The sequence below is a fragment of the Hetaerina americana genome, unplaced genomic scaffold (assembly GCF_022747635.1).
Source record: "Hetaerina americana unplaced genomic scaffold, ioHetAmer1.1.p SCAF_7, whole genome shotgun sequence".
Classification (NCBI taxonomy): Eukaryota; Metazoa; Arthropoda; class Insecta; order Odonata; family Calopterygidae; genus Hetaerina; species Hetaerina americana.
The window spans coordinates 25,947,521-25,963,458 of NW_027287316.1; the positions used below are offsets into that span (position 1 = coordinate 25,947,521).

The 15,938-nt window shown below is 37.0% G+C and overlaps 1 protein-coding gene across 1 annotated transcript in view; it reads left to right on the plus strand.

Moving 5' to 3' along the window:
* The window catches only part of LOC139696588 (uncharacterized), a 66,541-nt gene extending 51,637 nt beyond the window's left edge, over positions 1 to 14,904 (plus strand). The window contains exon 10 of the mRNA XM_071595392.1: positions 14,756 to 14,904. Coding sequence (XP_071451493.1) covers positions 14,756 to 14,904 — 149 coding nt within the window. The remainder of the gene's footprint in view (positions 1 to 14,755) is intronic.
* The last annotated feature ends 1,034 nt before the right edge of the window (positions 14,905 to 15,938 follow it).

Sequence of the window (15,938 nt, forward strand, 5' to 3'; positions counted from 1 at the left end):
TTCAGTTGACTGAAATAAAAGTACTACATATTACACTTACAAGTAAAAATATTTTGTTTTAATGTTCTTCATATTGTTAATAGTAATTTTGTTTTAAAAAAGCAATTACTCAAAGATCGAATCCACGTCTTAACATTGACTCATATGCGTTCAATTTATTCAATGTGTATTACATTTTAATATGGCAATATTTAATATTTAAACCTTCATTGTCGAAACAGAATGCCATTAAATGGCTCATCAAAGAAGATATGTGGACAGTAGCAGTTCTTCTGCGACGGACGGAGCTTCGTCAATGAACTGAATTTACAATTTCGTGGAAATGACGCTAACGTTATAAGGGCAGAATCTGTGATGACTGTGTTTATTTCCAAGTCGATTGCATTGACGCGCAACATAGGTCGCCGTGATATTCATTACTTAATTCTCTGCATAAGCTAGAGGAGCAAGGTGGTATGGGTAATGATGATCTCAGAGTCCTTCGTGACCACAGAGCCACCATGCATAAAAATAGGACGCAGCGACTTGAAGGATCTTCCATTTTTTGGGAATTCCTGACTGGGAGATAAATCCGTTTGCAGACATTGAGGAAGTTGATGTATTTGAGGAAGAATCGATTGGACTAAAAAATGACGTTGAATTGATTCCCAAGTTTAAGATTGAATATCAAGAGTTATGTTTACAGATGGATGTCTCCGATTGTTATCCTGCATTATGGATAGTGGTCAAAAGACTGTATCTTGCGTTCGCAACTTAATATTTGTTGGAACGTGGTTTTAGTGCAGTCATTAAGCTTATTTCCAAGGAGAGATAAAGAATTCAGTTTTGTGAACGCGGTGAAACCCATCTAAGTTTTCTTTTTTCATTAGTTGAAAATGTTCATCATATATATCCGCTTGATTCAACTACAAAAATGGCTTGTAACCTTGTAAAAAAGGATTTCTTAAAATTATTCGTTTCGATAATTTATATTTATGTGAAAAGTATATTTTCACCTAATTTCCTATCATTGCGAAATAATTGTATTGCATTAATATGATGTGAAACCCATAAATCTATTGGATTCTTGATAAACATTTCATTTGTACTTTTTTCAATGTTCCTCATTTGATGCCTGCCGTGAGTCACAGTCACAAAACCTGCAGTGAGTTCAGCTATAAATTCAGAGAAGCGCTGAGAATGTTAAAAAAAGGTTGCAGTCCGATTTGAAAAAGAGTTCGAAGGGCAAAGACGTAATTTCCAAAGATGCATTTCAACGGAAACTATAACAATGACGCGTTAAAACATTAATAATTGTGCTAAAAGACTAACACTACTTCAAAACTAAAATATCTCGAGTTTACCTACAGATATATCCCAAGACATTCCAGTCTACCATAAGAAATATACATGGTAAACGCCTGACTGAATATTCGTTAAAGGGATGATTAGGCGAATTAGTCACAGACAGATTAAATGAGCAAATATTTTCAGCTAGTTTTCCCAAAGCGTCGATTAATTAGATATATTGCAGCAAGCAACAATTATCCTAAACCACTCGGTGAACATGAGAATCGTTTACATTCCATATCTCTACCATCGATTTCATCAGAAGTATTAAAACATTACTGTAAATAATCTTATGAACTTTCTTGAGGGCAAAAAAGGCAATAATCTATCAACGAAACATTATAAATTGTTAGCCTTTGATTCCTCCCATCGTTCTATTTACGGATATTCATTGTTAACGTAGTCATAGAAGAAAACGAAGCCGAATGTTTGATATAAATATGCTATTCTGAAAACCATTAGGGTATACTAATGAGATCCGAGGAAACGTGGCAGTGCTCGACATTTTAAATTAAAACTGTTTTTTCTCGCAAGAAGGGTAAAGAGCTAGATAACGGTACACACGCGAAACTAGCCTCTCTTGAACAAGAAAGGGTACGAAATACAATAATTACCGTAAATGACAAGCAAGAGTTGAAAGTCAACCAGTGTAAAAGAAAAGAATGCGAATTATATGCATTCGTGTAATTATTTATTAAAATTATTCAGAACTCATCTCCATACGAAAAAATTGGTCGAAATAGAGGACTGACCCTCCATATTTAGGGTGGTAAGCTTCCTTATCAATGCTACCAAATACGAATAAAGAAAAATCAGAAACCATTTGGAGACATTGAACGTTTGTTTTGTGTCTCCCTCGAGTTGCTTCTTTCACCTTGGAATCCAAATAAACTAATTTCAAGTAAATGTAATCGTGTATAGATTTCAACCTTGAGGTATTGAGAATCGAAAAAACATTTGCGTTTCCTTAAAAGACACGAGATCCTGTACCGCTAATTTGAATTTCATACTCCGGAGGTTCGGTTCTCTGCGTTTGCGGTCAAGCCACCCTTGGAACGAGGCAAGAGACTATTCCCGACTGGAACGTTAACAGTATTCACTTGATTTGTCAATCAATTACTTATAGATCCCGTTAAATTACTTTGCCTTGTATACTGACTGCGTTTAAATATTACAATTGTTTTTCTTCAAAAACTACAGGACAGGCGTTGGCGCGATTTTCATTGAGGTAGGTCTATACTTATGAAGTAAACATGATATTTAATATCATAAGTTTTAATGAAGGAGGAAGATTTATTTTCCTCACTGAAACACTGACAATTTTGATCAAATTTTGAACTGACTGAACGATGCTAGGATTTGAGAACTTTCATAGTTTGACGGTTAATCACACATATTCTTACATGCGCCATCAATGAGTTAAACAAATTATTCATTGTGCTAATATGTCAGTGTTAAGTGTTACCAATCATTTTGAATTGGCTAGTGTAACAACGTTTTGATGCAGAATGTGGTTATGTCAATTGCTTGCTTTTAATTGCTGGTAATTATTCGAATCCTCAATTCAAGTGGTTGACCATCACATTTCAATACACCCTTTCCACCAAAATAAAAATAACACATACCAAGAAGCTGCGGCAAATGCCACGACATTAACTTTAACTTTAACTGAAATTGTTACATTATAAGTATATAAGTTGGCAGAGGGTGTTATTCATTGTCATAGGCTACACAAAGCATAAATATGCATAGTCTTAATTCCTAATATATTGAATAGTCCTAATATATTTCTAACCTATAATGCATATAATTCAAACCGCCACTTCTTACTAATGCACCATGACCGACTCAGGGAATTCAATTTGGGTAACCTATTCATCAAATTCGATGGAAAAAAGGTAGCGGAGAGGAAAACAAAAGAGTGCCAGGAGGCAGTGCAAATTTTCAGATCCATTCAATCAGAAGCTATAGATATAATTGAGGCGTGTGAATGAGTTTCGGTAATGATTTTGGACCAGTTTGTGTCCGAGGCGTTTGTCCGAGGAAAGAGAAAGTTGACAACACGGGAACAATTCAAGGGCACTACCGTTATATTAACCACGACATGTTCGTTGGACAGTTATTTTGATCCATGCAGACTCATACCACATATTTATGGAAGAAGACTGCATGTATCATTGTACTCTTGGCACTTTGATCGTCGAGGGAATTTTGAAAGAAGAATAGCAGAGAACAAATGGGAAAAATACGCCTTATGGAAACATTTAGGTGAGTTGGGAATTTCGCAGAGATGAATGTGACCGAGTTTTTCTTATAGGTCCGTCCACTTGGTGCCTGGATACTGAAAGATAAGAAGTCAGTACAGTTCAGCTTTTGCCCATTCGGAAACTACATTAAACTGTAGATTTCAAAATAAAAATACATACAATCTACACCCAAATTAAAATACTTAAGAAAAATTAATCTGAGGTACAATATCAAACATATTTTGATGTCAGTATGTAACGTGTAAGCTTCTTAAGAAGATCAGAATTTCATTTTTACTTCCATGATAAATAAATAATCTCCCATGGACTAAAACCTTGTCATTGTGGAAAGTATTGTCTTCCGATGACCCCTAGAGCTATGCTGGCAACATTAATAATAATTACTCCTGGTAGGGTCACCCATGCCGGATAGGTCGAAGGTTAAAAGCCAGACAAAAGGAAGTCCACTTAGCGTCTGTTTTTCAGTGAGGCAGCTGTAAAGGTGTCTGAACCAAGTGAGGCGGCCTTTGAGTGATGGTGTCAGTTTAGGAACACTTTTGAGGAAGTTACCGGGAAGCAACCTTAATTTAACCCCTTGGCGCCTTTCGTAAAGAGTAGGCTAATGCCGACGCCGGGTTTCTCTCCACCCTTCATCCTTTCCTGTCCTTCCCCTATGGCGCAAATGACCTTAGCTGTCGGTCGCCTCCCCTCAAAACTACTACTACTACTTGAAAAATGAAACCCAAGGTTACTTTTCTTTATTGCCTACCTTCTCTCAATCTAAACGTTGCAAAATGAATGAGTAGACTATCAGAAGACGAAGGAAACTATCATTTAGGTAGAAAAGGGACTGAGAATCTCATAACAATACTGGTGATATTTACGTAGAAATATATAATAAGGAATAAACTACCGGGTATTCGATTAATTATAGGACATAATAACAGACTCTCCTTAAAAGAAATATTTGATAAAAAAAGATGATTTAATTGAAAGAATAGCATTAAGGTACATCTACAATATAACTGCCAAGCCACCACAATGGCGTGTGGCGGGGGGTGTTTGGTCACCAGCCTTCAAAGGCAACAAAACCAAATTCAAAACCAACACATATGTAACCTAATAAATAATTTCACCTTAGTATGCAGTAAGAAATTCATCCAATAACGTGCCAGCTAGAATTTGAAAAGCAAGAAGGCAAAATTCCACTACCACATGAACATGCAGCATTCAACCGCCTCCACCCCAAGGAAACTTGCAGGGAATGTGATCCAACGCTGCAGGTAGCGGGAGGGTGTCCCAACAGAGCGAGACGAGGGATGGAAGGGGAATCTTAAAAACAGAAAAGGCAGAGCAAATAATACTGTAAAGAGCCCTACATTGTGTAATGGCATTCTAATGCATTGTTGCGGAAAGAAAGAGTTTCGACAAAAAACAGACGAGGTTGGTGAAAGTTCATGCAATTGAGTAGAACTAATTATTCCCTAGCCGCTGAGGGTGGCAAGTTGAGTATTCAAATATATATAACCCTATAGTTACTATCCCATATTGTCTTTGAAAAGAAGGAGTCCTTGGGTCTGCTAGTTCTGGCGTCTATTTCCCGACTACCCACTACCTCTAGGGCTTCTCCAGCTAATTTTTAAAAAAAATCCCGTTGATTTACCACCGTACATTTATTTAGATTTAATGAAAATCCCCATTTTGAAAACCATTTAGTAATGCTACTTGGATCACGTGCTAGAATTAAACGATCCCCATCTCCAGATATCTCTCGAATATTCACCGTGTCATCCGCGAACGTCCTAAATTGACTTTTCACTGCGCGGTTCAAATCGTCAACAAATATCAAGGAAAGCAACGGAACGCTTCACTGAATTACCCCCGAAGTCACTTCCTCCGCCGTCGAAACTAGCGCGGTCAAGGACTGCTCTCTGTTCCCTCTCTGAAAGAGTCTTCAACCCAATTTATTGCGCCCTTGCTTATGCCTGCAACCTTCAATTCATGAATAAGTTTACGATAGGGAACCTCATCAAATGCCTTTTGAAAATCTAAAAAGATCGCATCCCCATAACTACAACTTCTACCCCATAAAAGTAAGTCATGAGTGATTTAACGTAACAGTTTCAGGTTTAACTTGGTAGAAATACTGCATTACAAGGGTTAAAACAAACTTAGTATTTCCATGATGATGACGCGCGGCATCGAAACCATTGTCGTGAAATATTAAATCCTTTTGGTGGAAATGTTATGCTTCTTTTTAACCTCATAATGAGTGAAAAACCCTAATTCGGTCTCAAGGAGCAGGTTTTTCTGAATCAGTGTTGCCATTTAAAAAGTTAATTTTATCAAAGTATCTCGTCATGAAACTGATAATCATATGCTTCAAAATTTTGCAACATACAGAAGTGGGAGAAATGGGTTTGTAATAATTGAAGAAATGGCATTTAAGGATCCTTCCTGTCAAAACAAGCGTTATTCACGCGGCCTTCCAATTCTGAGGGACTTTGCACTCTGTGTGGGATTTATTATATATAACTTCAAGGTACGTGGCAATGTTAGGAGATAAATGTTTTATCACCTTAGCTGGTATATGTTCGGTACACGCGGATTTTTTGGCTATTATCTCAAAGAGTAATTTCGCAATTCCATGTTTGTCCGCTGTTATTTTTGCCATTCGTTCAGTATGTATTGTTTATATGCGATACACGGTAGCAACTTCGTTCGTGAAAACCCATAGGAATAATGCATTTTTAATGTTAGCTTTTCCCCCAAAATCGGTATAATGAAATTGTTACACTTGCATAAGCAAGCAACGGTTTGGGTACCTCCGTTTACTTTCCTAACATTTGACCAGAACACTTTGTGGTCATTTCAAAATACTCGCAAATTACTGAACGTTTAAAGTCTTGTAAGGCGCTACGTAATTGTGTTTTTGTTTCAATTATAGAAAATCGAGAATTGCTCCATATTTAATTACCATATGGAACCTAATGGATATGGGAATAGGAACGGCCATTGCAGTGTCCACATGGGGCTCGAGGTAGGTTCTCGATCGCCCAGCCACTTTTACCATTTGGACAAATCTGTGTTGCCCTATTGGCGTGGCGGACTCCTCTAGTTCCAAAAGATAAAATATCTAGCCAATACGAGTATTCGTTCTAATTCCCCAATTACGTAGATATCCCTCGACAATGTCCGAATTTTAAGAAGATTAATTCGAGTTCGCTAAGATCAGGCAATAATTTAACAATTGCAAGTTTGATGAGAGCCGTTTCTCGAGAGTGGGAGAGGTTGGGTTAAAAACAAAAATAGAACTGAAGAAATTAACCACCTATTTCAAATGGATTAAAAAGTGAAATCGATTGTAGAAATGGAGAAGAAAACCATGAAGCATACGACAACATAGCGGGGATCAATAGTTTGAGAGAATAATATAATAGAGGAAACGGAGTTGGATTCAAAAACATAATAATTACACTTTATAAAAAAACACAAATCAATCGGAACAGCAAAAGATAGAAAAATGAAGACCATGGGTTGAGGATGAGAAAATCAGGAATGTGGAAAAAACGGTCCATAGTTGAACAAATAAATAAGCAAGAAGAAAGAATTAAGCTTACCTAAAAAAGTAAAAAGATAATCCATTTAAGATGAGATAAAGGAAGTACGAATTACATGGATCGATAAAATGGATTTTAGATGAATTGTAAAATCAATTGAGATCCTTTTGCCAGAGATTCAATCAAAAACCTTCCGGAAATGAATAATTAGAATTGTTTGATATCTAAGGATCATCCCACGTGATATTGGTTTGTGACACACGGTTATTACAAACCGTACAAAACACTGAAAAATCCTATTTCTAGGTTTACGACAGTTAAGGTTATAATTAAATTAAACGAGACCTCTATAAAGGGGTTTCCATAAACTGTCTATTTGGGCATGAGATGCCCAACCAACAGTTGGCTGCTGTTAAGAAGGAGAGGAAGAAAAGTTTTGTTGGTACAACCAAAACCATTTGCATATAGGCTTTACAATTGAATATTGTTTAATATATATCTCAATGCTCATGGCTGTAAGCACATAAAATTACCATTTTTACAGTAAAAGGGCGGTTCAATATGTACCCGTGGTTGACGACAAAGGGCATTCCTGAGGAAAGTTGATGTTATCATTGTGTGCTGCCATCTATTAAATGACAGTGAAACAAAATTCAGACTGATTTATAGGCTAATTTGGATTTGGCAGGCGTTCGAGTAAGACGTGTTTCGTTATTTTCGCTATGATTGAAAAAGAACAGTATCGTTCGATAATTTGATGTTTGTATTCGGGTGGGAAGAAATGCTAGGAGATAAAAGCAAAGTTGGATGCTCTTTATGGGGACACTTCGCCATCTATGACAACAGGTAGACATTGTTTCAACGAATTTAAGCATGGGCTAGCATCTGTTTTTGATGAGTATGGACCAAGACGCCCGGCAGACGTGGTACCGAGGAAATCATTCAAAAAGTCCACGTAGCAGAGGCTGTGGATTGGTCGATCGGAACGGTAATTAATATTTCACATGATAAGTTGGCGATGAAAAAATTGCGATTGCTCACGGTGGACAACAAGCAGATCCGGCTGTCAACTTCGAAAACTGCATGAACTACGTAATGAATTGCTGCCGCACCCCCCGTATACAGTCCATCCTGCTCCCTTTGACTTTTTCTTATTCCCTGACATGAAGAAATGGCTGGCAGGAAAAAAATGTACATCAAACGAGGAATTTGTCGCCGTGACGGAGGCGTATTTTGGAGAGTTCGACAAATCCTATTTTTCGGAGGTGTTAAAAAAATGGTCCGAACGGTGGGAGAAATGCATCTTTCTAAAAGGGGACTATGTTGAAAAATAAAAAATAAAATATTTTTGAAAAAATGGTTCCTACATTTCTAACAGGGGTACTTATTGTACCGCCCTCGTATATACATAAATCCCGTGCATCTTTTCTTAAAAGTACGCTGCACTACCTTGTTCCCATGGTGTTAAATCCGTAATATAGAGGCGTCAAGATTCGGGAAGCAAAAAATCTCCCTGCTCAATAAACGGATCCTCATGCTTGGGCATTTTTTTGTGTTTGGATCCCCATGCCAAAGAACAAGTAATTACATTTACTGTAAACTTTACTCAATTTATGACAGTGCATAAATTCATTTCCATTTAATCGTAAAGAATCCCAACTTTGTAACTTTACCGTAACTAGCAATTTTTTATTGTTTACAATTCAGCACAAAGTCCCATAAAATAATTCCTAGTGCCAAAGGCTTTATCATGCCAACAATTTTAGGATTTTAGCAATGCGAAGAGATTAAGTAGGTGGTGCATGGACATTTTCACATATTAGCTACCGTGAGAGGCTAATGAAAAGTAAATGGCCGGATAAGATATCAATTTCATGGAGTGAAAGCGTTTTTGAAGGCAAAAGAAAAAGAATTTCACTTCTCTCACAACATTTCGGCCAGCAAACGAGGCAAATCCATCACTTTGCGTTGAGTAACTAACGACTCTAAGAACTCTTAAGTCATTTCAATGCAACAATTTCAGAGTGTAAAAATCATTCGCCTTGACTGGGATTCGAACCCAGATCCCTCAATATCCTGTCGTTTCTTTGGAACTCTTAAGTCTTCAATCTAACCAAGGATATTATTACCTTCCTGCCCTTCTTTTGCTGTTCCATCTCGTTCACTTTATAAGCAAATCAGGGTCGAAACACTCCCGTTTTCAGGATTCGCGTCATTTGCAGGACCTCACACTACGTCACTTGAGCCTCAATACTAAAGACCCATTATTGAACGACATTTCTGTACATACCGTTTCCGTGATTGAATTCGTCGACGTGAACCCCTGGTGCAATTTCTTTCGCCATCACGCGATTTCATAGCCGATAACTGCAAAAGCCGAACACTAGAACTTCGATGCAAGCTTCAGTATACTTTTTCCGGTTTCGCGATGGCCCTTGGTCGCCCACTATGGAAGCAAATCCAATAAACGCCATCGCAGAAAAACAACAGTATACACAATTGCGGTGATGTATAATAGCCTCACGATAATCCAATCGTTTCACACACGTCTTCGAAAATGAACTTCTTAACAACAACACTGTCTGTGAGCAGAAGACCGACTGAGCGGGGCGAAGAACTATGAAAAAATGGCCTTTCTCTCTCGGGTCAAAATGAGCCTCATGCCCATATGACTTGGTCGTAAGGTTACACTTGATCGTTGTCTACGGTGGACAACTTCCCTTCGAATCCAATGCACCCAGACTTAACCGTTTCCAAGAAACATGGCGTCATGATGCTACACACTCGTATCTCTGCGAAGAGGCATCGAACATGGTGGAACACTTTCAACACCAACTCTCAAAGATAGATAGATTGAGGCCTTTTTTTTACAAATTAAATCAAAGGAGAATATCGGAGATGCAGAAGGGGTGAGTTATTGTGGCCCTGGCAACCCGGATGATTTAATACTTCATAAATAATGTTGCGCCCCAATTCCTTTTTAACCTCGTATGTTTTCAGAACCCCAGAATTTAAACCCTGGTAAGGCGTCCCAATTCTCTCTCTCTCTCTCACCAACCTCCCGCAGAATCCCTCTCAACAGTCAGCACCTTGAAGTATAGCCTTGAAAAATATCTCATGGCAGCCTTGCATACTGCCCATGGAAGGAAGTGCATTGTTTACTTCGGGAAAGTGAACAACCGCCTAGTCAGAGTGCTTCGAGGAACTTGATCTGTAAAAATATGAAATTATACAATTATTAGAAGTAAATTCCAATTTATGCAAGAGCTTCAATCGGTAATTTATCCTTCACCCCGTGATAGAATCCAAGCCCAACTGCTCTAATATTTTGGATACGATACTAAGTTTATCATCACAACTTTTTACAAATGTTGCTCCCCTACGCTGCACGCGATCCAATTCGGCAATCAATCATACCTCGTGAGGATCCCATAGACCCTCAGCATATTCTAAATGTGGCCTAGCTAATGACAGATAACATTTCTCTTTGGCCTTTTCATCACATTTACTAAGTACATTTTTAATAAATACTTATTTTTTCTAAGCTTGACCACATATTCCCCGTATGTGTTTCACCCAGGAGAGATTTGTGAATCAAGGTAATGCCCAAGTATTTAATATTCCATTTCGGTTATCCCAATACCGGTGATCAGGTGGTCGGGTGGTAATCGCTCTTTCTCCAAACATTTATGACTACACACTTTTTTAAGTTTAATTCTAATTGCCAAGTGTCGCAACAAAGCTATATAGCATGAAGGTCATCTGACAAAGCAGGTGTATCCTCAGGATCACGGATATCACGGTAAACCACTGCATCGCCTGCAAATAAACGTATCTTACTGGTCACTACGGAGTCAATGTCGTTGACGCAGAGTAGGAATAAAAGAGGTCCGATGATACTTCCCTGGGCATCACCTGAAGTAACTTCCACTGCATTTGAGCCAACTCCATATATCACTCCTCTTTGAACCTTACCATTCAAAAAATCTTCAATCTAACCCAGGATATTATTACCTTCCTGCCCTACCTTCGCTTTTGCCATCTCGTTGACGTTATTCAGAATTTTTATCAAAAAACTTCCGTTAGTCCAACCGTTTTGCTCTGATTAAAGCGTTTTCTTAAAACTTTTATTTCAGTAACATGATATAGGACTTAAGGTAGCATTTAATAGTTTTGGTTGAATCATTTTGATAAAAAATAGGTAACTAAATTCAGTTACTTATGACGGAAATCATTTTTTGTTGTACGACGGATAGTTTTTGTTTTACTCAGCAGACAACATAAATTAAATTTAAATTTTCTTCCTGAGTCGACAGAAGACGGCTTATCACCTGGCGACTAGAAGCTTGGAAACATCCTATGCATAAAGGCAGAGATAATGAGAATCATTTGCAGCCATTATCTTCAAAATTGATTTCTAGATATGTATTACAACACGTCATTTCAAGTAACGTTATGAGCTTCCTCGAGAGCCGGAAGGCAATAATCTACAATCGAATAAATAGAAATGAATATCCTTTGCTTTTACTCAATTTTCTACTCATATGATTAGAGAATTGAGGATATAATATATAAATATTAAAAAATCATTTTTTTCATATTGTAACATGATTCGATGAAATGTGATGGATCGGCTTTCTGTGAATTGACATCCGGCATTGAAAAAAATGGTATCTTTCGATTTGACCTCTTAACATCGCATTACTATACTATAATTATGTATACCTATATTATTGAGCATTATGAACAGGAAGGAATGTCATCTCCCTTTAATATCAATCATAATTACCTTCTCACAAATATTCCTCCCGATAATTAAACAATAAATCCAGCCGACATTGTCCAATGGCGAACGTCAAAATATAATATCATATGCGTTAGGAATATAAAAAAATTCATAATTCAATTAATCTCGTGGAAATATTAAAAAAAAAATAGAAAAAATGAGACGCTCAATCATCATGGGTAATATAGTACGCTTGTATATGGTTGATTGGGATGACCGTAAACATTTTATGTGACATGATCTTCAAGATGTTTTGATGATTTGTCAATTGACTATTGAAGAAGGATGGCATGTATTTTCATCAAACAATATAAAGAACTGCAGTCTTGAAAATATAGTTTGAAATTCCCATATCGCCTGCGCCATATCTAATAGACGGACGAACCCATTGTTGCGCTGCCAAGCAACGATTTCAGAATATTTCCCTTCGTTCGACGATTGTGGATGCGATATTTGTTCACTGCGAAAGAGATAAGCTCGAAAAACGTATTACATTTGTGTGTGGCACGTGTTTTTCGTATTTCCGAGAAAAAATGGACAACACATCAGACAACAAGGTAAGTTTGTAGTATCCATCAGTCCTTTTCGGTAGTGAATAATGGATAAAACCACCATTTTACACCAAGATTTATTTGAGTTTAAAATAATTCGCACCTATTATGTGTTCACTGAAACCTAATCATTACTAAGGCCATTACCTTTTGCATTTGACCATTTGCTTACCTACCACTTACAGTTCCAATTGAAAAACATTGCCATGAGAATTTACTTGATTAAACATGACAGTATTATCGAAAAGAAAGGAAAAATTAATATGAATTTATTATTATATAATTCGGACTTAAGTTCATGTAAAATCACGTGTGCTTCGAAATGAAGTGTGTCTGCAAAAGTTTTAAAATAGGACGTGGATTAATTCTCAAATTGAATAAATGAAAAATGAATTAGAAATACGTCGCTGACATTTGATAATTTCGATAAAAGAAAGCGACTGAATTCAATCATTTATTCCAACTTAATTATTTCAATTATGTAACATTGATTAACCAGTTGATAATACGCTTAGAATGTCACAAATTCTATTTCATCGAACTCTTGGCGCCCATACCAGCGTGATAAGTAGTGCTATGAAAACTATTCAATTCTTGGCATGGGTTGAAACAGCACACGCTATTGCATCTCCAATACATTGCACAATGCTAGGTCAAAGGTATGTTACATGGTTATACATAATAATAACAGAGTTTAAAATTAATCGGCATTTGTGATAATCAAGGTCAATCTGCCACACAAACCATATTGGAAAAGGGTAACTAGGAAGAGTTTAGGAATTGTATTCATTAAAGGCAATCTAAATAGGAATCTTATTCTGGAAAATGTTATTTTTAGTTTACTTATTGAAGGAAAATGTGACAATTTTGATGGAAACTGTTCAGGGAATAGATTTATGGAAATGTAGCTCGCATTTCGCGTGCGTCACATAAAGAATTGCAATCAAGGCAATCACGAAATCAACCCGCCAGGTAAGAGGTAGAAATCATTTATAAGAAAACGGACGTGGTGAGATATTGAAAACTCAAACTATCACATACATCATCGTCAAGCATTCGTTTTAAGGAAGAGTACAGATTTAGAAATGATTTAGAAGCATTGCATCAGATATATACTTTTAAGAAAGTGAAAAATGATCAAGGCGAGGACTATGAATAATGATGGTTAAAAACACTAGGGAAGGCATAAGCATGCAAATTAGATATTATATATAAAGAAGGTCGGAAGTATATTCTTTCAGACATAATGGGAGTATTTATAGAAGTGAGTTCGTAGGACTGGGGTAAATGTGCCGTGACCTCACGCAAATCGAGCGAACATAAGATGCCAAATATTGTAAGGAATGAGAGGATATTCATTGGCTGTCTTCAAGAAAGGTAGGGAAGGTGTTGACACGTTGAACATTGAGGTATTTGAATACTTATAGAATACGCATCAATTTTAATATTATAATCGTTTAAGAAGACCCAGGATTCATGTCCCTGACACTGACGATGTAAATTTAATTATACACTAATTGAACAATTCTAGGATTTAAGGATTTTCATAGTTCGATGGTTGATCATAAATATTCTATTCACAATACTTGCATACCTTTGTTCAACAATTATTCATGGTACGATTGATTACTAATACGTCATCGTATTGCGGTTTTCAGTGTTAACATTGACTTGATTAGATTCATGAAATAGTACTTTATAGGGTGACATGTAGTTAAGAAATAAAGACGCTTTTAATTCTTGGTAATTATGCGACTTCTTAATTCAAGTAGCTCGCCATTTCCCTTGCATGGGCTCTAACCACCAAAATATAAATAAACACAATTTACGGGGGTTTTTTTTTATCATACATGCTACAAAAAAAACTCTAAAATTCTAACTAGTATTCCTTTGATATACAGATGAAGACAGGCGTTTTTTCGTCTTTCCTGGCCGGGGCTACATCGTCCGCCGTCGCCAAAACGGCTGTGGCTCCATTAGAATTGGCCAAAATAAACTTCCAGGTATGAATTATCACTTTTTATCTTTTTTATTTATTCTTATTGAGATTTGATTATCCCGCCAGCACTGCGAGATCTGTTACCGATCATCTGCCATGAGAAAGAGAATATTGTCACTTGCCTAAAAAATACGTAAATACATTCAAATAGATCAATATATTTAAATAATCAGCATGATGGTTACATCTTGGTAGAGACTTTTTAGCTTTGGTTGTTTAATGGCATCATTCAAATATTAACACTGGATTTTCCGTGAACCGACACGTTTTCGTCCTTGAAACAGGTGTCCAACAGCAGTTTCAGCAGGAAGAACGTGGTGGCGTTTCTGTTGAAGACCGCCAGGGAACACGGACTCAGAGGTCTTTGGCGGGGGAATACGGCGACCATGGCGAGGATCGTCCCTTCATCGGGGATTGCGTTTGCCGCAAATGACGTGTTTAAACACTTGTTGAAGGTGGACCGGAAGGAGGACGAAGAGTAAGCGCACTACCCCGCTTTGCAATGAAAACATAAATGTACCCATAAATCCCCGTTACTTCACTGCTTCTACCGGAATATATTTCCAGCGCAGAATGCATAGAACTCAAACCACTACTCCTTACTAATGGACCATTATGGATTCAAGGAATATGAAAAAGGTTACCCATGAAACAAATTCAATGCGGAAAAATTAGCAGGGGGGGGAAGAAAAGACCGCCAGGAGGATGTGCATATTTTCAGATACATTCATTTACAAGGCATTGATAAAATTAAGGCGTGCGAATGATTATCGGAAATGGTTTTGGACAAATTGTTTTAAAAGTAGTTTTTCCCAAGAACATAAAGATTATAATACTGGAACAATTCAAGGGCGCTACGATTAGATTAACCGGAACATGGTCGTTTGACAGTTGTTTTGAGCATTGCAGAAACTCATTTCATTTTTTTGGGAAGACGACTATTGGCACTTTAATCAAAGACAGAATTTTAAAAAGTAGACACTGGATTAGAGATCAGATCAAGCATTGACACCATTTGGAAATTTCGCAGACGTGAATGTGAGAAAATTGTATTTTTTGTGCCGGTTGTTGCCTGGATCCAGAAAGATTAGATGTCAGTACTGTTCAGCTTTTTTCCATTCGCAAACTACATAGAAGGTAGATTTCGAAATATTAATAAACAAAATCTACACTTAAGATAATATATTTACGTCCTTGAGAAGAACAGCATTATATTTTTAATTTCGTGATCAAAAATGAAGAAATGATTTTCATTAATCCTTTAAATCAAGGCCTTACTTTCTAGTCACGAGTCGTAGACTTAATGATCCACCTTCTCATTTATTGAATTCCCAAGACTATTTTATTATTCCCTTTTATACTCCTACATTTAACGATAAATTGAAATATTTAAAATCTAATCTCCTGACTGGACGATTCAGTCCAAAGGGTTTATTGGTTAATTTGAAAAAGGGACTACCACAGACC